Here is a 26,846-nt window from a genome sequence, read left to right as displayed (position 1 = left end):
TAATTGAGGTGGGGCTGTGCTCTTGGACACTGGGGCTCATGATGGCCTGTGCCTGGCTGGGCCTAAATCAGTGACATGGCTCAGATCCTCCTAATTTCTTCGCCATAACCTGCCATGCCTCCCTCAGGCCTAATGCCTTGGTCGGCTTTGTTCCATGGAACCCTCAGAAGGAACTGCTCTGACACATTAAGCTTTTTAATTTCTCACACATTGCGCATATATGCCCCCAGACAACACAGAATTGATTTATAATTCTCTTAATGGAAGCACAGGCTTTAGCGGCTCCAAAAATAGATCGTTACCTCTGCCACCTTTTGTGATTTTTTTTCTCCTCCCATTTTTAACACGAAAATATGATAGTTCATTTCATCCCTCTATTGTCATCCACTAATGCCAGACATTTCTTTTTAGGCCTTTGATTTATAGCATGTTTGTTCTGTTTCACTTCATTAATTACTGTTCTTCCCGGGCCCCCACGCCAGAGTCTTTGTGTAATGCTCTCTTACGGTAAGCAGGTGCTTTTATCCTTAATGAACAATTTCCTGGAAAATACTGAAATAAACAACGAATAATCAGGCCGGGAACACAATGAGGCTGGGAGTCGTGTGCCATTCTGCAAATTAAACCGAGGAGATGGGGTAGATTTTAATCTGCCGCGGTGCTGTTCCCGTGGCCCCTTCTTTTGGGAAGGGCTGCAGGCGCTGATGTTCTAGAAGGTGAGTGAACATCCTGCTCCTCCAGGAAACCAAGTTCAGAAGAGCTTGAATCACAAATGCTCATGGCTGTGGAGATGGTCGTTAGACACAGCTGAGGCCAGAAACGCTGCCAAATTGGCCTCTGGTCCCAGACTTGGCATCACCTCTTGCTTAGCGTGTGTGTCGGCAGGGCCTGGATGGGGCCAAATTGCAAACGTACCGAAACTCATCTTGGGTCCCTTGCTCTGTGTTCTGACAGATGTGCCCCACACTGAGGAGGCGATCCTTATCGGAGGATCCTGATAAACTGTCTCTCTCTCTGCAAGCCCCCGGACTGCATCCTCTCAGCCCCCAGTTAGAGGGTAATGGCCACATTTAGTCAGTGTTTTACTGTCTACAGGCCCTTCGCATAATCCTCGTCTCTGACATCTCAGGACCCTGTGAGTCCAGTTTTCTTCCTATTCCCACATCACAAAGGAGGAAGCTGGGACTCCCAGAGTGAGCGACCTTCCCAAGATCGTAAAATTGGCAAGAAGCAGAACTGGGGTTAGGACCCAGGAACGGAGGCCGGAGCTCCGGGTGTTTGTTACCCCTGAAGGAGCAGAGCCCGTGGGGGTGCTGGGGACAAATGGGCACCGGAGTGAGGGGATGCTCCCTGGGCTGACCTGCCCAGGCTGTGAGCCAGAATTCATCAGTGTCATGGACAAAGGGCTGCAATAAATTTCTTTTAAAATCTGAATAGTTGGTTCATTTATTATATTGGGTAGAGCTGACAAAATTGTATATTATCCATCCATTTTCTGTGTCATCAGATCATTTTGGGGCTTTGAAATGGCATAATGTTTTTAATCACAGCTTGGATACAATCACAGCATGGACAAAGGCCATCCAGTTCTAATGGCAGTTCCCCCCTCCCTGCCCCATCCAACCTATGGCTTCCGTGGCTGCCTGGCAAGCTCCATAAAGCCGCCTGTGTCTCTAGGGGTAGCAGGCTCACGATCCCTGCTCTTTGGAAACATGCACCGCAAGGAGCAGTGGGGGAGAATCTGGGCCCGGGGGAGGGTAAGCTATGGGGATGCTGATAAAGGGCCCTGCCTTGTTTGAAAAATGAGGGTAGCTTTACTGTAGCTTTTCCAATTGAAAAGCTGAGATCTGTTCATCAAAGACAATGTAGATAGAAAGGTACGGAGAAGAAAGCCAGTCACCGAAAAATCATCACCCTGATGCCTCTGTTAATACTTTTAACATGCTTCCAGACATCTTTCTCTTCTTGCTGGCGTTCCACACACACCACACACATGCCTGATGCGATGGTCACGTCCATGCTGTTTAGCAACCTGCGTTTTCCATATAATCATACTACAGCAGGGTCCTCTTTCCATGTTGGTGAACTTACATATATTTTATTTATGTATTTGTGGGTTGGTTGATTATTATTTTCCCAATTTTTTGAAGTATAATTGATTTACAATGTTGTGTTAGTTTCAGGTGTACAGCAAAGTGAGAATCCAGTTCTCCTGCCTCCCCTGCTTTATCTCTTTGGTGGAGCAAACCTGATTTGGGATCAAAGAGAGAGGGGGAAATGAGGGGAAGGGTAAAGAAGGGAGACCTGCTTTAGGGGAACTCACAGAATTGCAAGGGCCCAAGAGATGGTACTGTCTGACCCCAGCCTCTGGAACAAGCAGAGAGTGAAGCTCAGAGAAGGAAAGCAACCTGTCCAAGGTCACACAGCAAGTTAGTAATTTAGGAGACAAAGGAGAAGAATGGGGCCATGGAAGCTGAGCTGGAACTCAGGAGGGAAGACCCAAGGGAGACAGGAGGTACAGCTGCTCTGAGTCCTGACAGAGTAGAGCTGGGAGGCTGGATAGGCTTGTGAACAGGCGCTGCCCCTTCAGAGGAGGCAGCCCTGATGAAGAGTGGATTCAGAGTAATAATGCCCTTTGCAGCAATATGGATGGGCTTAGAGTTTATCATACTGAGCAAAGTAGTTCAGAAGACAAACACCATATGATCCCACTTATATGTGGAACCTAAACTACGACATGAACTTATCTATGACACAGAGACAGACTCACAAACACAGATAACAGACTTGTGGTTTCCAGGGAGAGGGGAGGGGAAGCTTGGGAGTTTGGGATTAGTAGATGCAAACTAGTCTATGTAGAATGGATAAACAACAAGGTCCAACTGTATAGCATAGGAAACTATATTCAATATCCTGTGATAAACCATAATGAAAAAAATAAGAAACACATATATATATGTATGTATAGCTGAATCACTTTGCTGTACAGCAGAAATTAACACAACATTGCAAATTAGCTATACTTCAATAAAATGAAAAAAAAAGAGATTGGGAGATACCATCGTGGCTCAGTGGAAATGAATCTGACTAGCATTCATGAGGACGCAGGTTTGATCCCCGGCCTCACTCAGTGGGTTAAGGATCTGGCATTGCTGTGAGCTGTGATGGAGGTTGTAGATGTGGCTTGGATCTGGAGTTACTCTGGCTGTGGTGTGGGCAGGTGGCTACAGCTCCATTTCAACCTCTAGCCTGAGAACCTTCATATGTTGCAAGTGTGGTCCTCAAAAGACAAAAAACAAAAAACAAAAAACAAAAAAAAAAGAGAGCGGATTCATAGGCAGCTGGAAAGGAGGTATGTGAGGGATGTTTCACATCAATTCCGGCAAAGGTCTCTGATATCCCATCACGTTTGCCTGAGGCTTGCTGCTGAGGAAAGGCCTGGGTGCTTTGAATGAAGCCACATCCTGAATCTCTTGCCCTCTCTCGGCCATTACCACATACTCTCCAGCAGGTGTCTGGGGTCTTTAGGGTCTTGGGGTGTGAGTTGTCTTTGTGTTCGTAGCACCTGGCAGGAGTTCAATAAATGTTTGCTGAATGGACGGATGAACGATGAGACCGTCTTGATAATTATACATTTAAGGCTGATCCCAGGGTCACCAAAGACGTGTAGTCAAGCCTAGATTTTCCAGCAGAGGATGTTCCCATCAATATTTCCTCAGCTCCTTAGAACTTCTAGAATTCAGAATTATAGACTTGGAAGGGTCTTTGAGGCAGAGGATATGAGTCAGAAGGAAACATATTTTATTGAGCATATTCGATGTGCTGGATTCTGAACAAAGCACTTTATTTGCTGACACATTTGATATCCTAACAGTCCTGTGAAGTTGGCCTTAACCTAATGTGATTGATGAGAAACAGCCCCAGAGCAGGTAAATGATTTAATCCAGATCACGTAGCAAGTAAGATGGCGTCAAATTGGAATCCTTGTCAGCCCAACTCCGATAGTCCCTTCCATGTGTCTTGGCATCGATGTGCCCTGTGACCTTGAGCAAGTCACCTGGAGGCAGTTTGCCCTTCTGTTGGACAGGTGATGCTCCCAGGTCGGTCCAGGTACCAGCCCTGATACCACATGGCTTGCTGTTTAGCCATTTGTCTTCACAGTTGAGCCCAGGTGGGGGACTTGAACCCGTGATGGGTGATTCTTGGTGCTCTTTTCCCACCTGGGCATTTGTGGATGCAGCTTGTAGTTTTAGAATTTTTTTTTTTTTTTCGGAGTGGGCGGGAATGGGAAATAAACCCTGTGGGGCTGTGTGGTCCTGAGTGACTAACTTGTCTGTGGAGGTTTTGTGGACATGGCTGTGATTTAATGCCAGGGCATGAGAGACTGACTCCCATAGCCAGGGGAACCCCGCAGCCCTGAGAGAGGGTGGCAGAGGGGAACAGAGCAGGCCAGGAGTGGGCTGGCTTGTTGGGGGCGAAGGCATCCTCCGGGTTGGCCAGGACAGTTGAGTGTGTCTTGATTTGCAAAGAAATGGAAAGATGGAGATAATTGCTCTGTGAGGAATGGAATGGCCTAAGAACACAGATAAGTTTTCTCGCTTCCTCTTCAGAGGGGCTAGAGGCTGAGGTGCTGCTGCTGCCTGCCTGGGAAGGGGTGGGCTGAGGGCTCAGAGCCCAGGAGCTGCGGAATGGTGGGTTCAGGGTGGGGGCTGTTGGTGGTGGCAGTGCTTCATGAATTTGTTGGTTTCTACCCCCCCTTGCGGCCCCCCCGTCCCTGCCTCTCTGCCCCTCACTTCCCCGCTATGATTTCTCTCCGAGCCTGACTAATGTTTGGGCCACTGCAGGTCTTGAGGGCACAGGGGACCCGACAGTCTTATGAACCTGATTAATGGGCACCGCAGGCCTCCATGGTGCCATTTTCAGGATTTGCAGCCCGAGGCTTCCCCGGGCAAGGAGAAAGCAGAATTTATCAGGGTGGTGGAGCCCTGGGACGAGGACGTTTGCATGTCTCAGGAGGCGACGCCAATCCCCTGATTTATCCCAGTGGGCAGGCACCTGGCAGGGCCTCTGCTTTGGCGCTGGGAAGTTCTGCTGTGCTCCCGCAGTCAGGGAATCACTCTTTTGGAGATTAAGAGCTGTGGATTTATTTTTTTAACTTCTTTTTTTTTTCAAAGTGCAGGGAGATTAGAAAGCGTTCAACATAAGCCCAGCCCCTGGTGGGATTGCCCGAGGGCAGGAGGCTTCATCAAGGCGAAGGGCGAAGCCTCTTAATTATAGGCTGATCTCGGCTCCTCTTTTCATCTCCTGCTAATCAGACCCCAGCAAGGCCAGTAAACAGAGAGGGGCTGGGAGACTGGGAGCTGGCTGATAGGGCGGTGGGAAGATGAAGGGGAAGGGCCGCTAGACAGGATGATGACCTTGGCATTTACCCCAATGAGTGTAAACTCGGCTTTTTTGTTTATTCAGAAAAAAATAGAGAATGTGTGTCTGTGTGTGTTTGTGTGTTCTATAAATAGAAGATAGAAATCTCTCTCTCTACACCCACATGCTGGGAAGAATGTGAGGCGTTTGCTTTATGAGCCCCAGTTTGGGGTTTGCTTCTGCTACTTCCTGAGGCTGAAAGCACCTTTTCATAAGGCTCTCAGAACACCAGTCAGTCTCCCATTACAGCTTGAGCCTCTGAGTGGGCTTCAATGGCTGCCTTGTGCTGGTTCCTGGAACAGACACACCCTGGTGCTGGCAGGGTGGCCTATGCAAGGGTCTCTGGATTGCTCTTAGGATGTCACGGTGCCCACTGCATCTGTCACCAATAGACTGGTCCCTCTGTGATGCAACGTCAGTGCAGGGTGGCGTGCCCCATAGGAGTGTCCCGTGTCAGGACAGACACCAGCAACATGACTGGTCCTGAGGCTCAGGATGGCTGAGAGGGGAGGTGCTTGGCTGTAGGGTCAACAATTAGCAGAGTTTACAAAGATGGATGGAGCCCCCTCTCTATACAGGCAATGCTCTGGGTGCTGGGGATGGCAGTGAATACAACGGAGCAAAACCCCTGCCTTCAAGAAGTATGTTTTGGTGGTGTGGTACAAAGGGAAGGAAAATGATGTGCAGGTTCTAAGGCCCAGAGGAAAGTACTGAGGCCACATCAAGATGGTTTATATAGGAGAGGAGCAATTTCTGTGGGCCCTTCTCCCATCCTGTGCCCATGACAGGCATTACTAATCGATCATGGCCAGTTCCCCCTCATCCCCAGTTTCTCAGCAGAGTATTCCAAGCAGCCACTACCAATCAATCCCGAGCATTGCATGAGTAGAAACTTCTCAGGGCCCACAAAATAGTGCCTGACCACCTCCACCCCTGCTGCTCACACTGTTGAGGAGGAAGGGCTCCCTAGAGAAGACTAGGATGGCCGGAGAGCAGGTTTCAGGTACATGGACCAGGCTCCAGTGCCCAAGATTTTGGCACAGTCAGGAGGGTTAGGCAGGTGGTGGAAGTGAAGCAGGTGGGGGAGGATTTTTGCACAGATGGACCATGAGGTCATCACAACTGATCCTGGGGCAGAGGCCATCTGTTTGTCTGTCTGCCCTCTGCCCCAGTTTTATGCATGTTGGCTAATGTGAGCAGCTGGTGTCTGGCCAGGTGTGTGTTGCCATCTGAGAGACAAGCTGGACTCGACAGGTGTTGTCGCTGGTGCTGGCGGGGCCCCAGCCGAAGGTGGGGCCTTCAGAGGCTGGCGCCATCTCAGGCCAGCACAGCAGGCCTAGGTTAGGAGGAGGGATCCTTTGCTGGGATGTCCATGTCTCCTTAATACCCAGTGGCAGAGTCCCTTCAACACCTCATGCTGAATGTAGAAGGCCCTCAGATGTTCGCATGAACAAATGAAAAAAACTCTAAGGATTCAGATCGACAGGACCCAGGCCTTCCTCTAGGCGTGACCTTGACGAAGAGGAGCAGAGGTTGCCACATGGGTATCCCCGAAGAACTCTGCTGCTGTAGAAGAACTCTGTTGCTGTAGAAGTCACTAGAAAGTTCTATGGGAAACACTGGGTAAAACAAAGTAAAACAGGTCTCTTTGCTCTGAGTCTTCCCAGAGCCTAAGGTCTGCTCAGATCCACTGTGACTATTTCAGATGAGGACATTCATAGCATGCAGCATTTCCTGAACTCAGTCACTCGTGGAAACCCTTGACTGGGAGATTTCTATCACTATCTCATGGAACTAGTGCTTCACAGAACCCGGTTTTGGAAGATGCCTCCTCAAGGTTCCCACGTTGCCCACCACGTCTCCGCAGCACACACTCTGCTAGAGCCTTCACCGCTGCCCGCACATTCCTGCCTCCAAGCCCTTGCGTGTGCAGAACTTGCCCCTGGGTGCCCTTCGTCTGCCCTCTTTCTCTCCATACTCTGTCCAGCTTAAGTCCCGTTCATTCTACAAAGTCTTCTGTAGGCCCCCGGCGGGACTTAACCGCTGGCTGCTTTCGTCTCTGCACATGGACTCCAGCCAACTCATGTGATTTCTTTGTGTCCTAGAAGCACAGCCCAGTGCCGGGCGGGTGGTGCTCCAGGAGTCTGATGATTAGTTCAGGCGCTGCCAGGTGTACAGGTGACCAGGTGGGCAGGTGTGAGCTTTACTTCCCGGCGCCTTCTCTACCTTTCACCCTCCCCCGCCCCCACCCCACCCCAGTTCAGCAGGTGCAAAGCAACCATACTTCCAACTGGGAAAGAAATTTCTGAAACTTCTTGGAAGCTTCGCTCCCTCCCTCTGTTCCTTACTCTGCAGGGAGCACGAACAAGAGGGGAGGGAGCCAGCTGATCTATTTACATGTTCTCTTTCTCTGAGGGGCATTTTCTTATTTAATTATTAATGCCCTAAATCAGATGGTGCCTGCTGTGTTAACCTCTGTCACTCTGAATGGAGTCGGCCTAATAACCACTGTGGCAGGATTGATTTTCCCTCTGTCATCTCATAAGCGTTTGTCTTTGGGATCCAACCTCTGAAAGAGGGCCTGGGGAAGCCCCATTAAAGTGAATGGCGCTGAGGTGCCCTCAGGTGGGGATGGCTCCTTTCCGACTGCGCTTCACTTCACCTCCGTGAAGTGTCTGAGACAAGTAGAAACGCATTTTCTAAAATCAGTTCCCAAAAGGAACTGATTGGCGACCGCGGAGATCTTGACTTGAGGCGTTTACAGACATATCGGAAAGATGAAGTCAACACGCTGGGAAAGATGTCAGGGCGAGACAGGAGGTGATGAGCGCCGGATGGTGTGGCCAGGCTGAGAGCCGCGTGAGTGTAGCCTGCCTGGCATGCGGTAGGCACTGAGCCCTGCAGGGGGCAGCGGGGCTGGGGTCTGAGCTCAGCCGGGTCTGGGTGGTGTGTGATGTGCAGAGTTGAGGAAGAAGGACACCGAGGGCAGAGGAGTAGTGGGAGCCAAGCTCGGGGTGGGAAAGAACAGGAGACGGGGCCAGCCTGGCCCGGGAGGGGGAGGGATGAATGACAATGATACTGGAAAGATGGTACCGGAATCAGGGTTCTTGTTCATGGCAGTTGAAAAATGAACTCTGCGAACAGGCAGCAAGCAAGCAACGTCTTTATTCGAGAAAAGCAAATAGCTCCTGGGACAGGCTGGGAGGGGGGAGAAGAGCCCCCCTTTCTCTATCATCCTTTAGGGGTTTTTATTCCTTAAAGGTGGGGAGGGGTACCATGTGGGGTCCAGAAAGATGCGGTTTTTTCCCATTGGCCTTGTTTAATTACCTATATCAGTCCTTGTCCAATAGAGCTTTTAGGATTGGAAATGTCCTGTGTAAGTTTTATGGTTTCTTTGTCCTTTTCTTTCCTTAGACTAAGTCACCATTCCTCTCATTTCTTTTCCATCAGTTGAGTGGGCTAGAGATTCGCATTTGCTCCAGTCAGTGAAGTCTGTGGGGAAGGTGCATTTCCTATAATAAAACAAGGCCTGGGGAGGTGTTACTCCCTGGAGCCCTTAAGACACAAATGTTAATCCATATCCATATCAAAGGAATGTATCCGGAGCCCAGGCTCCTACACTAACTGCCTGAGTTAATATTCTGCCTCAACGAGGTTGCATGCTTTAGCCTAGACCCGTTCAAGGGAAATGTCTGAGGCCTGAGGGGGTCCTAGAGGAGTTACCTCTTCCACCCTCAGGCTGGACATCCTTCTCCTCCCTCCCCCACGCCACCGCAGAGGCAGGCTTGACCTCAGATGGGGAACTTTGTGAATGCAGGTGATGGGGCTGTTGGAGGCTTGGATGTGCGTCCTGAGGAGCCACCTGCTCTGTAGCCTTAACGCGATCCCAGTGACCGAGGAGTGAGGCCTCAGACTGCAGGTGTAACTACCACCTCGCTGGCCATGTCCTGTGCTCCCATCCATTTCTACCTTCTGTGTGTTACCCACCCCACCTCCACCCTCACGGGGCCCTGGTGTCCAGGTATCTCTCTGTCCAGTGGGAATCACCTAAACTGTCCTGCCCAGATCTGACCTAGAGAGAAAGGGTTTCATGAAGATTTAAATAGATCTCCCAAGTTATAGCAACGATCCAAGTTACCTCTGCCTGCCACCCCTCTTCTGTCACCATGGATCAAAAGGGGCCAGAGGCACCATCTCCTCTAGTCAGATGGCCTTACCCTTTGCTATTCTAAGCTTTGTAGGTTTGAAAGCATAGCCAGGGAGTTCTCTCTGGCTGTTGGAGATTACATGAGCAGCCAGTGTAAGGAGACAAGGCTGTGGAGAGAACGGAGATGAGGCATTCTCTGCCCTTGGCATTTGAACTTGATACCTTTCAGAGAGTGTGTTTCGCTATTTGATTTATTTGATGCCTGCACCCAGAAGATGCTCACCGTCTGAACTCAATGCCATGTCCTGGGCGGGCTCTTCCTTCTTCCGAAGGTGAAGGTCTCTCCTTGTCTTTGAGGAGAACGTGTTTAAATGACCTGCACGCAGCCCTAGCACTGTGTGGACTCCAGTGAGTGGGGCACCCTCTGTGCAGGTGCTGATGGGGCCTCTGAGGCCTGGGGGTGGGTGGGGCAACAGAAGGGGGACATGGAGCAGGAGAAAGGAGCCGCTGTGGTTTGTGACCCCTGGAATCTGCAAATTGGGCAGAAATACCAGACTCGCTTTTCTCTTTCTTAACCAATTTTCAGAATCCATTTAGCCAGATGATTTCCAGATTTCAAACAGAGAGAAAAACCTCATTAATCATCAATTGGACCCCCATGGTTAGACAGAATTTGTGACAATTTATTTATCTTTAAAGGAGCTGCTAAGAAAGAGTTTAACAAGGAAATTATTGGGGCTTATGAGGAGAGCGTTTAACCTTTCACGAAGTCAGGGGCTCCATTTAGCTTCCCTCTGAGAACAAACGGGAGCCTGTGCAACATCCATGCTGCTCTTCTCCGTCCCCGGGAAGGGCGAGTGCTTCCTCGTCTGTAAACCCCGGGTCAGTGGACTAGAAATTCTCAACCATTTCAAGCCTGAGGGCTCCTTTCCAATGTCAAAATATTTTCTATACCATCCCTGCCCTCAGTTATTAGAAGTTGTCTTCCCCCCCGCCCCAAGTGTGGCTGAATGAGAATAAAGCTCCTGAATTCAGTAAAGCTTTTAAGCAAACCACGACTGCATCTAGATCTACATACACTGTTATTTTTCTGAGTTGTACTGTTCCTTCAGTCTATAGCTGGTGTTTGAGCACCTATGAACTGCAGGTGCCCCGGAGGTGGCTCTGTGCACCCCCCTACTCCTGCCCCGGCACCCCTGCCAGGTGAGAACCCTTGGGGAGCTCTCTAAGGCTATAGGACCATGGAGTCCAGACCAGGAAGTAGTCTTGGGGCTCACTTCAGCCACTCCCAAGTCCATGGTTCTCTGCCTCTATGAGGCACCCTTTGTTGGGGAGTGTTTGGATTAAGGGACTGAGGGGGTTGACATCTGTGTAGCCCCACTCAACACCTGTCCCAGACTGTCACTGCAGGAGCCTGGATCAAATTCTGCAGGTTGCATCCCAAAGCCCCTTACCAGGCTTTTCAAGCCCTTCAGCCCTCAGTGGGCATGTGGAGACACATCACCCTGGGTGTCAGTGGCTGAGAAGCCCCCTGGGAGCAAAAGAAGCAAGGGCCAGACTTCTGGGTGGCTTGCTTGACTAGAGCTGATGAGAAAGCTCTGATCAGCTTAGCTGTCTCTAGGGCCACACCAGACACCTTTCTTCTCTGTCTTTGTGGGAGTAGAGAGAAGAAAACGAATGGCCAAAACACATCAAGATAAGGGAGAAGGGACAGAGGGAGGGTGTTGCCTTTATAGTTGTAGGTCAGGGGTTCTTGGTCCAAGGATGGGCTCGGGGGCTTGAGGGCACCCTGAAGTCACAGTCAAGTGTTGTGCATGGGGGCATTTTTCTGGGGAGAAGGTCTGTAACTTTCGTCAGATTCTCAAAGCAATCCATGAACCAAAAACTTTCAGAACTCTGGCCTGAAATTTCAGCATTTCCCTGACCCAGACTTCCCACTCCCCGGTTACTCAGAACTGGTGAGGTGTTACCCTGTTAGTCAAAGCCTGCATGTGTGAAATATCAGATGCTCCTTACACAAGGATGATGGGAAACTTCGCCTGCTTGGCGCATCTCTCCTGCCGCTTCATGTGAGCGTCTTGGTGCCAAACAGATGCCTGCGAAGACGGTCCGATTAATGACGCTGCCCCTCTGTTCTCCCCCACAGGGCCCAGGATGGCACTCTTGGTGGCAGGGCTCGTTGTCTGCTCCCTCCTGCAAACCGTCTTCTCCCTGAACCCCGAGGACCCCAACGTGTGCAGCCACTGGGAAAGGTAAACTGTGGGTCTTGGATGGCTAGGCGCTCCTGGGGGCCTCACCCTGGGCTTGGTACTGGTGGGAGAAAAGCAGAGGCAGGAGGTATAGACACTGTCCACCAAAAGGCCTGCAAGCCCAGCTGAAGACACAGCCCAGATGCTGAAAAGCAGGCTGGAGCCGGATAGATGCTGTCCGAGATTCAGTGCTGTGGGGGTCAGGGTGGGGTTGTGGAGTGACAGGTGATGTAAATGGGGCAGTCTGATAGTTGACAATGTCCTCCTGTTCCTCTCTGTATTTGCACTTCTGGCCATTTTACAGATGAAGAAGTAGAGGCCCACGGGGGCTCAGTGTTCATGCACAGAGTCGGGTGGGGGACGTGCAGTGAGGCACTGTGGTCCAGGTGTGTCATTCTCTGATGCTAGTATGCCTTCCTGGTCTCCAGGGACTGGCAGTGATGCAGCAGCTTGGATGCGCGGCCACTGGCCCGCCCCGAGGAGGGTAGGTGAGGGGCTCTGCTGCTTCCCATCTGGAGGTGGGTCGGGGGCTGCCTCAGAAGAGCCAGCTGCATTCTGCCTGCGGCACTAGGTCTAGGGGGAACAGGCCAGGGCCCTGCCGATGGTCTGACTTTGAAGCCCAAGGTGAAAGTATTGATTTTGGTGAGCCAAAGACAGTGGCTAGAGACCCAATCAGGAAAAACCGAATTAAATCCTAGAATTGATTGGCCATGCTGACCAGAATGACGCTGCCACTTAGATGTTAATAAATCAAATGAATAAAATTAAGATGAGGGAAGTGGATGGTTGAGAAGAGCAGGTGAGTGGGGAGGGCCGAGCTTCATGCCTGGGATGGGGACTGCCCCAGCCCCACGGCCCTCCGCCTCACCCAGGGCCTGGAGGGATGGGCCCAGGCTGTAAAGGGACAGTGCTGGTGCCAGTATGGTCTCCAGGGACCGGGTGCTCCAGGAGGTGTCCCCACAAAGTTGAGGCTGGAGCAGAAGGCAGCCCTGCCTCAGCGTGCCCCTTTTAGGTGAAGTGGGAAGAACACGAGATCTGTGATGAGACCTTGGTTCACGCCAGTCTAGACTTTTCTGCCCTGTGACTTCAGGGATGTCTATGAACCACTTTGAGGCACCTCCGCCTCGGCAAAGGGGGAGTGGAAATCCTTACCGCTGCCTCCCAGGCTTGTTGGGCCATCAGGGTGCCAGTGTCACGAAAGGGCTTCAGGGGCCCATAAAGCTCAATTATTATCTATTCTTGTTGACAACTCTGGCTTCGAGGTGATGGTTTCACAGACTTTACCGCGTGTTGGGCCCCCTGGCATGCGGGTGAAAAGCAGAGTCTCCTGGGTCCTCTCCACAGAGACTCTGATTCGGTAAGTTTGGCTTAGAGTCTAGGCATAGGCGGTTTTCATAAGCTTTCCTCGTGATCTGGAGGGGATCCAGGCGCCGTGCCCCTTTCTGGTTTTGGTGAATGTAAACCCTTCTTTCCCAGGGGCTGAGAAAGAGAACAGGTGAATTCCACATTCATCTTTGACTTGCAAGCTCCAGCCTCAGCAGCCCCCTTTCGTCCACATTTCCTTGTTAAGATACCATGTGCTTACTGCCCCTGTCTGGGCTCTATCCCAGAGTGCCCAGAATGCCTCCTTCCTGCCTGCTCATTTCTGCTTTCCCAGGGCAGGTCCTCTCCTCCAGGAAGCCTTCTCTGATGATAGGGCCCATCCTGACTTCTCTCTTCTCCAAATGCCATTGGTACCTGTGGATTAGTTCAGACTTGAACCAAACTCAAATGTTCTCAACCTGCTAACAAGGATATGTTGGGAATGTGAAAATATTCTGAACTGAACCGCACTGAGCCAGCATTTCAGGCTGACCGGGTTATCAGCTGAAGTTACTGCCTTGATAAGAGAACAAGGAGTGACTCTAGCAGCTAAAAGGAGGTCTGGGACCCCCTGGGCTCCTCCAGCCCTAGGGAGGAGGCCTTGTAGGGACGGCCCATGCCACAGGGCACCTCCTTCTTGGCTCTTCCAGCTGAGCTACACGTGGATGAGTCTGGTCTGTGCCATGCCAGAAACACACCCCAGTCCCCAGAGACCACTTAGGGAGAATTTCCCAGCTGGATTACTGCTTCTGGCAGGCTCCTCATTAATTATGCCCCTCCACCATAAAACCCAGCCGAAAGACCTCTCCTGGCTAGTAAAGCCCAAGCTCTACAAAATTAATCTGGCCCCTCATTAGCATGTTGGCAAATGAGCATGTGAAACCAACCACCCATGAATCCAGGGGTACACACCTCACCCGGAGGCTTGGAGCTGGTTCAAGTTCTGGTTGTCAGACTTGCTCGGCCCAGGGGACCTCTGCAGAATCGAGTCTGTCCCCTGTGACACCCTCCCCACCACCTCTGTTAGGTTGATTCCCTTTCTTTGAGTACCCACTGTCCCTGTCGAAGTTGGAAGGGGCACCTGAACCTCCAGGTGCTTAACAAAGGCTGGGAATTTGGTCTGTGCATGAGTTTTGCTCCCTGTTCCCTGCTGTGGTCAGGGTGGAAATAGCCCTCAGTGCCTGGCAAGGAAGTGAATTACTGCCACTTGTATAAGGACAACATCGATTAGATACGAATTGTGTACCTGTCAGGCATTTTATCTTGCTTTCCCATCCCACCACCCTACAATTTTCTCAATAACTATTTTTATTATTTTAAATTTTTAATTTTTTTGTCTTAGGGCTGCATCCGCAGCATATGAAGGTTCCCAGGCAGGGGGTCTAATCGGAGATGTGGTTGCTCGCCTACACCACAGCTCATGGCAACCCCGGATCCTTAACCCACTGATCGAGGCCAGGGATCGAACCCGCAACCTCATGGTTCCTAGTCAGATTCATTTCTGCTGTGCCACGACAGGAACTCCCTCTTAATAACTATAGGAAGTTCCTAGAAATACTTATCACAGGTGAGGAAATGGAGGCACATACCAGTTAAATGCCATATCTGAGGACATGCTATTAACAAGCCCCTGCATTCTCGTTCATTCACCTCCTGCCTCAGACTCTGCAGATGTGAGGGAGCACAGGTCACAGCCTTTCAGAGTTCAAAGGGGCTTTGGGAAGCCAGGGGTGGGCATCGAGCTGCCTCAGTTTCTTTTAGCCTGGAGAGAAAACGGGTTTGGGCCATGTCTGCACAGACACGTGCCTCTGACGCACATCTCAGCAAGCGCCCTCCCTACATGTTCCATGCTTCAGAGAATCCGAATTCCCCACCCCCCTGAGTCCATGTGCATCGCTGACTGCTCCTGGGCTCCTCTTTCTGAATTCCAGGCCTTTGACATTTCAGGCAGCAGAGAGCCTGCCGGGCACCCACTTGGGGGGGCTGGCCTGCCCATCCCTCCTGCAAGCAAACCGACGGTTTCCTCAGGCGAAGCAGACGGGCTTTTATAGCCTGGACCTGGCCATCTGGCTCAGGTCAGTGAGCCTTCTGGAGAAACATACTGGATAATACCAACCGACATAAAAATTAATTCCTGAAATCTCAGCTGAGGTCCTCTCCCAGCCTGCACAGGAGGTATGAGTCCTCACTTAACACCCTGGCTTGATGGCCTTTTCATACCACACCTGCCGGGATGGGCAGGTGGAAAGACTTATTTTGGTGAAGCTGAGAGCTGATTCCCTGTGGCTTCTCCCCACTGGTCCAGGTTTACAGCTAACAGGTGGATAGCGAGATATCACTTGGATCAGGAGGGCTGGGGGCATGTCCTTGATGCCCGCCCCCCCATCTATACTAGAGATATTAATAGAGCAGAGGGTAACTGGGTGACCTTGGGGAAATCACTTAACCTTTCTGATGCTCAGTTCCTTCATCTGTAAAATGAGGATAACAATGCCGCCAGCTACCTTTTAAGATTGTGCGACGATTAAGAGGACTTAAAAAACTTAACATAGGGCATTCAAATATTTGCAGTTATTGGTACCTGCTGTATGGCCTGGGCAAGCCACTTCTGAGCCTTGGTTTCTTCATCTATAAAATGGGACCACTTACTACCTAGATTAGCTTCCAGGCATGGGCTCTGAAAAATCATATATATCTGAACAAACATAAAACTTTAAAACTTGCTGGCTTTTGCCTTCAGAGCCACATAGAACAACAAATGCAAAGCCTCCTTCATTCATTCTCTGTTTTTGTTTTTGTTGTTGTGTTTTTTTGTTTTTTTTGTCTTTTTGCCATTTCTTGGGCCGTTCCCGCAGCATATGGAGGTTCCCAGGCTAGGGGTCTAATCGGAGCTGTAGCCACCGGCCTACGCCAGAGCCACAGCAACTCAGGATCCGAGCTGCGTCTGTAACCTACACCACAGCTCACGGCAACCCCGGATCCTTAACCCACTGATCAAGGCCAGGGATTGAACCTGCAACCTCATGGTTCCTAGTCGGATTCATTAACCACTGAGCCACGATGGGAACTCCATTCATTCTCTGTTAAATGAACAAATGAACTAGGACTTTGGAAAATGAGCTAGGCCAAAGGGCAGTAAGGGGTGGGTGGGAGGGTCCTGGATTTAACCTGCAGTCAGGGAGGTTTGAATGCTGTCAGTACTCCGGGCAGGAGAAGGATAGTGGGGTGGGGGAGCTTGGAGCCCCTGGACACTTGGCTGTGGGGCCCAGATCCTCTGGGGAAAGAGGTCCCTTCCTGAATGTCAGCTCCACCTTGTAAGTGCTGACCTCAGCTTCCATCTCCTGTCTGGTTCTCAGCTATGCCGTGACTGTCCAGGAATCATATGCACACCCCTTTGACCAGATCTACTACACACGATGCACAGACATCCTCAACTGGTTCAAGTGCACCAGGCACCGGTGAGTACCGCTCTCAGATGATGGGTGGGTACAGGGAGAGGGGCCCTCAGGCTCGCCTTCCGGCAAGTTAGCAAAATATGCCCCTAGCAGATGGAGTCAGTGCATCGCCTGCATCCCCTTGGTACTCACTCTTGGTACTTGACCTGAGAGTCTCTGCTGCAGGCCTCTTTGTAGCTAGAGCAGCTTATGGGCAGGGCCTGCCAGACAGGCATGCTGGGGAATTACTGCCCTTGGGGGAGCACCCCTCACCCAGGGAAAGATGGGGAGTTAGGGAATTAACACCCCAGCTTCCTTCTCTTAGAGTAGCAGGGACAACTCTGAGGCTTGTTCCGCATGTATCCATGGTCCCCAGTGGGCTGGGACCGCAGTCATTCACAGCAGTAAATGCTCAAAAGCACACCCTGAATTGGCTGCCTTTTCTTTCCTGCTCATTTTTCCACTCCCCTCCCAGCGCTTCCTAGGATCATCTCCCAGATAAACTGCTTGCTTTTGAATCTTTGCCTCAGGGTCTGCTTCTAGGGAAAATCCAGCCTCAGAGGGCCCCCATCTGAGCAGATATAGCCCTGAGCAGGGTACCTGGCTTGGAGAACGGAGTGTGGGCTGGAGTCCCGCACCTCATGGTGCCTCGACCCGGCTGCCTGTGGGAAGAGCTCCATCTAAATGACTGCACACAGGAGTCTTGCTCCCTTGTCTGCAGCCCTCCTGGAAGTCACACCATGCCCTCATGGCACCAGGGGAGAGAGGAAGGAAGAGAAAACACATTTTTTTTTTGATGACCTTGGGCAAGTCCCTCTCTTCTGAGATTCCCTGTATACTCCTCAAACATGTAATGATCCTTATTCCGGATACCTGCACAGTCCTGGGATGTGAAAGTACTTTGAAAGGTCATGGATGTGAACGTACTTCGAAAAGAGCAGGGGAAAGTGGGGAAAAGTGAGATATTAGATACAGGCAAAGTGACATTTTTTGAGGGGTGAGAAATCCAGCAGGTGATGGGAAAGTGAAGCAGTGAGGGAGAGGCTGCCTGGTAGGCCTGTTTCTTAGCTGCTGAGCATCTGCTGATTTCTTTGGCTTCCTCTTTGTGGGCTGGTCCCTCTCTGAGGTTATGCGAGAATCACAATGGACAGAGATATGAATGGGGAAACTTGCTCTATGCTGAAAAGACAAAGTCCTGGTTTTCCTTGGCAGTTTTGCCAGTAACTTGCTGTGAGACCCTGATAGATTTCATAACTGCATAGACAGATGTCGTAGCTGCTTTAAAAATCCTTGTCTTCTCATTCCAACATCCGGGTCATCTCAGAGGCAGTCTTCATCAATTGCCTTTTCCCTTCTAGAGGTACCATTTTCTAGTGTCTTTATGTGTCTACTCATTTTGAAGTATATGTTGGGTATTGTGAGCAGCAGAGACTGTAGAGCCTGAATTCTCTAATGTGCCTCCAGATTTGTTGTTGTTTGTTTTAGCAGCCAATTAACTGGCTAAACTCAATTTCCAAACTGTGAAAGTTCAATAGTTTTCGCCTTTGCTGGACGACCTGGAACCTGCCCTCCACCCATGTAATTCAACCGCCAGACATTTGGGTAGAGATTTTACCAACAATATGGGGCTTCCTCTTTGCGGCTCTCTCCTTTCTGGGGTTCCCCTTGTCACTTTCTAGTGGTTGGCCCCACCCATGACTTGTCCTGTAGTTCTTCACACCGGTAAGGCTGTGCATCCTCTGTCTGAATTTCAGCCACGTGGAATATTGGTGATCAGGGCCTGCCCCTGGGCTCTCCTTGCCCAGTGTCACTCCCTTCTTCCAAGTGTCGGCTTCCCTCCAGTATCTGCCTTTGTCCTCTCCCTAGTGCTTTTCAGGTAGTTTGGTTTTTATTTTCCCCAGATTGCAGAATTGTCTGCAGGAAGGTTATTGCATCCCCTTTGCCTGCCTCAGCTGAGCTAAGTTAGCTGCCTATGGTCCTGGTCAGAGGTAGAAGCTTCGAAAAGAAGTCCTGCCCCCTCCATGATCCTGTCAGGCCCTCTGCCAAAGTCAGGTTTGCTCTGAGGCGTGGCTTTGTTACATACTCACTGGCTGGAGCTACCATCCATCACCACCAGGGAAGGGTGAGTGAGTGGCTGCTTGTTAAAATAGGCTGCATTCCTGGAACATGCATTCTTTTGTGAAATTATTGAGTCCCCTTGCAGCTTGATGACCCAGCGTGCATGCTGACGGTGGCACCATCAGTTTCCTTCAGTGTGGGATGGCTTGTTTGAATGCAACATCATTCTGATAGCAGCCTGGCCCCTAGCACCTTCCCTCTCCTGTTTTCCACCCCAGCCCTGGGAGCCAGCAAGGACGGGAAGGCAGAAACAGAGGGGGACATCTCTCTCCCTAGGGAGGCTTTAATGATGCTGAGACCACTTCTCCACTGGAAGGGCTTGGGGATAACCCTGTTTGGTGGGAGGCATGGACTGTGTGACCTCAGAGTCAACCCTGAGTCATTCTTTATCTAAGAGGCTTAGACAACTCCGGAAATTGCCGGGAGCTACCTTCCTGTGCCGGGGAAGTAGCTTCACTTGGAGGCTGGCTTACCTTCCATTATGGGCTTTTGACAAAGTAGAATGACCTTCGTTTACGACATCCCCAAATATCACAGATTTCCCCGGAGCCCCACACTGTCATTTATCATAAAGCGAGGGCTTCAAAGGACCGGGAGGGCTGGCCCAGCCTGTGCTATTGGACTCCCTGCTCCAGCTGGTCTGACCTTCCGTGGAAAGCAGGCTGTAGGCATATCCAATGACCAGACTCTGTTGCTCTGCCCCTGAGGAGGGGTCCACAGAGGGGCTCCACTGGGGTGCTGGTGGGGAAGTGAAAGGGCTCTGGCTTCAAGGCCCAAGGACTCGGGTTGAGTCCGAGTTGTACCTTGACCTTGGGAAGATTCTTCTCTCTGGTCTTGAAAGGCCCCTTGAAACCTCCTCCATTCTGATCTTTTGTGTGAGGAAGGGGCTTTGCCTGTCAATATCCCATTCTGACTCCCTTCTTAGGACTCAGCTCTCACACCATCCATTCCCTTGTCTTACTCCTTCACCGTGGTCATCCCATAAGCCCAGCAAGCTGCACTAGGATCTGGCAGAGGGCAGTAGGTTAAGCCCTGTGGCTTTGAAATTATAGTGACTTGGGTTTGAATCCTGACTCTGAAACGTATTAGCTGTGTGACCTCGAGCAAGCCATTAACTTCTCTGAATCTCAGTTTTCTTATCCATAAAACAGAGGAGGAGGGTATACACGCCAAGAAAAAAAAAAAAAAAAAAAAAGAATAAAAACTCTAAAAACGAATTAAAGGGGGCACAGTAATGCTACCTGTCTCAGAGAATAGAATGAGATTTTCCCTATAAACCTCTCTGGCACAGGATGCAGTCACAACACCTGTGTCAGCCTCAGAACTGGAACCCGGGTCTCTGACACCCCCAGCAGAGCTTCTGCTGTCTGGGCCTCAGCTTCTTCCTCTGCAGAGGGACATTCTGAGCCTTCCCAGGATACCATGCAAAGCTCTTCCCAGGGAGTGTTATTTATGATGTGAGGGAGATTAATTCGCTCTCTGGGACAGAAGCAGGCTCAGAGGTCCTTTCGCTGACTCAGCTTCTGTTCTCCAAGTGGGTGACCCAGTCCCCAGGGGCTGTGATCAATCCTTTTACCAGGGTGGTGGCTGTTGGTATCGAACCTCTCAGGGCCCAACTCCCGTCCAGGTCACGCCATGGGCTGCTCCAGCCCAAGGTCTGGAGGTTTCCAGAAGCAGTCCTGACTACCCTCCACAATGTCACCCAGAAAGCATCTTCTGCTGCTCTTCTAAATATCACTCTGAGGAGGTTGGAGAAAAGTCAGCAGGTGTAGCAAATGCCTTGTCAGTAACACGTCCTGCATCGCAATGGCCCAGATCCCACCATTGATTTTTCTTTATTGTGTTCCTTCATATTCGAAGCCGCCATGCATTTTAAAGTAATTATTGAATGGCATCCTTGATATAGCTTAACACAAATATCATTCTAACAGAAGTGATTGATTTTCAATACTTTCAAATGGCTTTCTCTCCTGTGCCTTAGGATCAGTTATAAGACGGCATATCGGCGTGGGCTCCGGACCATGTACCGGCGGAGGTCCCAGTGCTGTCCTGGCTACTATGAGAATGGAGACTTCTGCATACGTATGTGGGGGCTGCAGCAGGGAGGGGAGGGGGACCCTGGGGAAGGGAGGATGGGTTGTCATCCAGGCCCTGGGCAGCAGTTCTCAGCTGACCTGAAGGCTCCTGAAGCCCTTGCCTACTGTCAGCTCTCCAGGAATGATGGGTGTGGTACAAACACAGTGCAAATTTTTCTATCAGATCAACCTCCTAAGAGGGTGGATGAAAGCATGTCCATTCTAGGCTTTGATGGGATCAGGAGAGAAGTGGACTCTTCTGGAGTTGGTCCTCTGAGGAGCAATGAGGAAGAAGTGCTAAGAGCCTGGCACAGACCTGAGGTGCTCAAGAAGGAAGGAAGAGATGAATGAATGGATAAGTGGATGAAGAGATATATGGATGGATGGATGGATGGAAGAGAGGAAGCAAGGAAGGCTGAATCATTGGATGCTCTGATCTTAGTACCTAGAAGGAGGATGGCAAGAGTGAGGTCGCAAGGGACGGGTTCCAGGAAGTGGGAGGATTTCCAAAAAGGATTGGGAGACACTGAAGTAAAGGTGGGTACGTAAAAGATCCATGTCACCTCTTTCCCTGTTTGTATACAGTAGCTCAGAAAGGTGAAGGCTTAGTGTCACTAGGGAGACAAGGGCTGAGTTAATGGCATCAGCAAGCCCTCTGGGTGGTGGGCAGTGTTATGCAGTGGGAGACGCCCAGGAGCCTGCAGATCTGGGTTCTGGTCCCAGCTTCCCAGGCATGTGGCTGTGGGCAAGTCACTTAACCTCTCTGGAAGGATGTTTGGAGGGTCCTGTTGTCAGAGTCTAGTGGACTCTTTCCTGCTTACCTCTGACCAGTGGAGGGGCCAGTATGGGGCTTTCTGACGGGCATTAGAGGGTTCCCTGAACTGTGGGAGAGTGTCAGAGACTCTGGGAGCCTCCCTTTAAAGACTGAGAGGAAAATCTACCCCCAGAGCCTCTGGCTCTTCATTTGGAGGTAGATTTTGGAAGTGAGTTTCCTTCTTAGTATTCTCTGTGCTATTCAGGAGGGGAGAGCAAGCTAGCACCAGAGAAAGAATTTGGGCAGAGTGGGTGTATTGATGTTGGGAATGAAATGACAGTTTTCCCCACTGATATTACATTTCCCCTAATGCTAGAGCAACTCGATTCTAATTGCTTTACTGGAATGAATGAAAAATGCTTCTGCAAATAGGTTCAATAGTGATGGTTTTGCAGGAGAAATACAAAGATACTCCTCCAAAGCAAACGTGCAAAGGCAGTTTCCCAGGAGTGGGGCAGTGGACTGGGCTGGGATAAGGCCTTGGCTGGCACCTCACCTAGGATGGGGTTACTATGGGGACCTTGGTGTAGGAGTGAGATCAGGGCCAAATCTTTACTGTGGCTTCTCTGTCTGCTTGGACTGGAGTGAGAGACAGGTGGCGGGTGGCGGGGGGAGTGGGACTCAGGACTCATAAAGCCCAAGCTGGATGGTCATGGGCGGCCCTTTGGAGCTCAGGGCACAGGGATGGACCCAGGGAATTATAAAGGGAGTTTGTATGTCAGCATGGGTGTCTAGGAATGGGTGAGCACATCCCTTTGCTAATTTCCATTGGTGAATGTTGGTGAAGCTCTTAGAAAAGGAAGAGCAGGGCAGAAGCACCACATGTCTTGATTGCACAGCTCAGTCTTGCTGACCGGGAAGCATAGCTTATAACCTCCCACCTACTCCTTATGTAACTGCCAGGGACTGCCTGCCAAGCTGGTGCCACAGGCCTGGCCACCTCCTGGAAGCCAAGCCAGAAAAGCTGCTTTCAGGTCTGAAGGCTTTTCTTAGACAGGAGAGTTTCTGCAGCAGGATGGGGGCATTGTGGCATGCTGGGTGTTCACAGTGATGGCATCAAGGGGCAAGAGTCACACAGGCCTGGGTTTGCATCTCAGCTCTGTCACTCCCAGCTTCTTTCCCTTTATCCTCCTCCTAGTTGTCTTCAGGAGACATACCCCATGCCAGCCACCATTCGGATTACTTCTCATGCATCAACTCCTCACTGCAGCCCTCTGAAGTAGGTACCCTCATTTCACCCATTTTGCAGATGGGGAAACTGAGTCACAGAGCAGTTAAGTAACTTGACCAAAGTCACACAACTAGAAAGTGGTAGTGCTGGGATTTGAACCTGGGCTCTCTGGCTCCAGAGTCTGCTCTGAGCCATTCTGGACAGGCTGCTTCTTTCTTCATGAACCAAGATGTCACCTCTCTGAACCTCAATTTCCATTCATGCAAAGTGGATATGGTAATATCTACCCCACCCAGCCCAGTATAGGGTAAGGGCTTAATAAATGTCACCTCCCCACTTCATGGCTTTAGGTCTTGATGTTTTTTCAGTCTTAGCTTTTATTTAATTTCTCTGAGCTCCACGGACCCTTCCCCTGGGAAAATGCACACTACATGGATAAACCAATGTGTATATATGGCCCTTTGCACCACAGTTATTTCAGTGGGTTCATGTATCCCCTGAAACCCTCACAGGGTCCTTAAACTCATGGTAAATGGTTTCTGCCATATGTTCATATTTACTCACTCAGCTTCCATGTGTTGCCTCTTCTTGTGCAAATGCGGGGAAACATAGATGCAAAGGAGAGATTGTTGCTGCCTCGGGGAGCCTGAAGTCTAGTGAGAGGAGGTGGTCTGGTTCACGCAACAGGGTTTTATAGGTGCTTTGACAGGCATCTCTTTGAAGTAGGGTGTATTAAAGGAGAAAAAGAGGAGGGTTTGTCTTTTTTTTTTTTTTTTTTTTTTTTTTTTTTTTGTCTTTTTGCCATTTCTTGGGCTGCTCCTGCGGCATATGGAGGTTCCCAGGCTAGGGGGTCCAGTCGGAGCTGTAGCCACCGGCCTATGCCAGAGCCACAGCAATGCGGGATCCAAGCTGCATCTGCGACCTACACCACAGCTCATGGCAACGCCGGATCCTTAACCCGCTAAGCAAGGGCAGGAATCAAACCCGCAACCTCATGGTTCCTAGTCAGATTCTTTAACCACTGAGCCACGACGGGAACTCCCGAGGAGGGTCTGTCTTTTAGCCACGCTCACCTGCTGAGCGTTAATGAGAGATCAGCTACAGACAGAAGAGGAAGGCTTTGAAGGGAGTCTCCTCTCGGTATTTATTAAATGCCTACTCATATCCCGCTTTGCAAACATGTTAACTGATGGGGCCTGATCAAGGAAAATGGGTCTGGACTGTTGAGAGTGTAGAGTGGGAGTGAGGGAAGAGCTTCATGAAGCAAGTGGACCCTGTGGTGCAGTTACAAGAGTAAACTTCTGGGCAACAGCACAAAAATGATTGCAAACAAATTTCTTTTCTCTCTTTTTTAGGGCTGCACCTGTGGCATATGGAGGTTCCCAGGCTAGGGTGTCATCGGAGCTGCAGCTGCCGGCCTTCACCACAGCCACAGCAACGAGGGATCCAAGCCTTTTCTGCGACCTACACCACAGCTCACGGCAACGCTGGATCTTAACCCACTGAGCAGGGTCAGGGGTTGAACCCGCATCCTCACGGATACCAGCTGGGTTTGTTACTGTTGAGCCACAATGGAAACTCCTGCAAACAAATTTTATCTTGACTGAGAACTGCAGAATTCCACAGCTGGAAGGAAATGCTGAAATCACTTAACCCAACCTTATCACAATGCACATGAGCAATGGAGAGCCACAGTGAAAAAGGGACTTCTCCCAGGTTCCCAGAGCCTAGCAGGGCCAGAGCTAGGACATGAATCTGAGACCGCACACTCAACCCAGATTCTTTGAGGCCTCCAACTATATCTACTTCGTATTCATCCCTTTGTCTTCCTGGTCAGCAGTTTAGAGGTAGGGCCCTTGTAAATCATGTGCTGATGGATGTTGGTGGTCTGGGGGGGAGGCTGGAGTGTGGAGAGGGATGTCAGTGGAGGTGATTTTTGGATGAAGGGGGAACATGGAATGAGGATCATGAGGTTCCAGGGAAACGAGTTACAAAGCACCACAGCCTGGGTATCTTAAACAGCAGGAGGTAAGACGGTCTTATGGTTCTAGAGGTTCCAAATCTAAAATCAGCTGGTCAGCGGGGTTGGTTCCTCCTGACAGACCATCTGTGAGGGGAGTTCTGTTCCAGGCCTCTCTCCTAGCTTCTGATAGTTCCTTGGCTTGTGGCCCCATAACTCCATTCTTCACATGACTTTCTCTCTGTATATGTCTCTCTCATCACAGTGGACCAGGGCCCTGCCTAATGACCTCCTTTTAACTCAATTACCTCTGTGAGACCCTTTCTCCAAAGAAGGTCTCATTCTGCATCACTGGGAGTTAGGGCTCTCATATGAATTTAGGGGGACACAGTTCAATCCATAATGGGTGGGGTTGGCCATGACCAGCACTCCTGTTTCTGCTTATTGCGATAGGAGAAAAGGGAGGGGAACCAGCCAGTCCCCCATGAGCGTTGTTGCCTCTCCATGAGAGAGTGGAGCCCCTAGGACCTGGGAACTTGTGAGGAGGAGAAATGGTAGTGAGAGGGGGCAAGGGATGGTGCCCAGGGTGCATTGTAAACCTGGGAGCATTCAGGAGCTGATGCCCTGTAGACCCTGACTCTCCATTCCTTCCTCTCTATTCCTTGGAGGCCAGAGAACCTTCAAGTTCACCAGAATGGGGTAAGAAACCATGTGAGGCAGAGTCCTCAGGACCCTGTAAGAACATGACCTGTACTCTGGGAAGGGGTGGAAGGGACATCCCATCTTCCTGGAGCCTCTTTCTTGGCAGGTGCTAGAAGGCACTTGCCTGGGAGGGAAATCCTCTGCCACCAACTTGCTGTGCAATCTTGGTCTCTCTGCCTCTCTGGACCCACTCTAGCATAGGATGGATTATCCCCGTGCACAGAAGGAAGAAAGAAGAAGCAGTGAGTGAGAGTGGCCTGGCAAGCATAAAGCTTGGTACAGATGCAGGATGGCCTATTTTTCTCCTCTCTCTACCATTTCCTCTGCCCCAAGGGTGCCATCCTCATCCCAGCACCCTTGATAGCCCTTCTAGTATCATCTGCACGGGAGCTGCTCATCCCCTCCCATTACCCAGAGATGTGGCTGAGTCCTGGCCCCTCTTGGTTGCCAAGTCATCAAATATTTCCTGAGGATCCCTGGGCACGAGCATATTTCTTTCTCCTTTCTTGTGAAATAGGGCATGGGCATCTTTACCTCTGCAGATAGAGCTCTTTATAAATCACTTACGTGGTGGGGTTTGGGACATTTCAGGATGTTCTGCTCTTTGAAAATATTGGCTCATGTCAGACTGGATGGGCTGGGTTATGCTGCAGTAACAAACAACACCTGAAGTCCAGTGGCTCAAGTTCTATTTCTCATTCATATTACATGGTCGTTGTGGGTCAGCTAGGGCCTGCTTCTTGTCAGCATCTCCCAGGTCCCAGGCTGATGGTACAGTTATTCTCTGCAATGCTGCTGTTGGACTTGGCAGAGAGTAGAGGGCACTGGCAGGTCTTGAAGGCAGAGGGGCAGAAAAGTTTAGTGAGTTGTATTGATGCATATCACAGGTGCTGTAGATGCCCCAGATGTGAATTCATGCAGGTGCTTTATGGAATACCTGATAACCTAATCTCAGAATCACCTGGAAGATGTGTTACCATATAGACTCCTGGGCCCTAGCCTCAGAGTCTCAGATTTAGAAGATCTGGGGTGGGGCTGGGGAATTTGCATTTCTCACAAGTTCCCAGGTGATGCTCATGCTGCTAGAACGGGACCCACACTTTGAGAACCACTGGGCTTCCTTACACTAAGGCACATCTGCTGTGCTGACAACAACTTGTGCTAAGTTGCCAAGAGCCCAGCAGGGTCTTCACAGGTGCATCCCCTTGTTATTTAGGGTTTCTCCTGAGGAGCCACAGGGAGAGAGCATGCCTCAGCGTAGCCAAAGAGGAGGGGGAGTTTCTCTGTACAACCTCCCCGTCTCCTATGTTTCCCTTGGTCAGTCTCTCCCATGGCACGGTAACTCCCCCCAGACTTCCAGACCGTGTGGTCTAGCCCTTTTGGTGGCTGCTAG

The 26,846-nt window shown here is 50.6% G+C and overlaps 1 protein-coding gene across 16 annotated transcripts in view; it reads left to right on the top strand.

The window, feature by feature from the left end:
• Window positions 1-26,846, top strand: part of MEGF11 (multiple EGF like domains 11) — a 380,511-nt gene that overhangs the window by 124,222 nt on the left and 229,443 nt on the right. For all 16 annotated transcript variants that reach the window (XR_002346342.1, XR_002346341.1, XM_021100245.1 and 13 more), the window contains exons 2-4: window positions 11,715-11,820; window positions 16,536-16,637; window positions 20,713-20,813. Coding sequence is in view for 14 of the 16 variants with exons in the window: in XM_021100245.1 (XP_020955904.1) it covers window positions 11,723-11,820; window positions 16,536-16,637; window positions 20,713-20,813 (301 nt within the window). In the remaining 2 variants the exon portion in view is untranslated. The remainder of the gene's footprint in view (window positions 1-11,714; window positions 11,821-16,535; window positions 16,638-20,712; window positions 20,814-26,846) is intronic.

Source organism: Sus scrofa, chromosome 1, assembly GCF_000003025.6.
Source record: "Sus scrofa isolate TJ Tabasco breed Duroc chromosome 1, Sscrofa11.1, whole genome shotgun sequence".
NCBI lineage: Eukaryota > Metazoa > Chordata > Mammalia > Artiodactyla > Suidae > Sus > Sus scrofa.
Note: the sequence above shows the minus strand (reverse complement) of the source record. Positions and strands in the feature narration are given on the sequence as shown.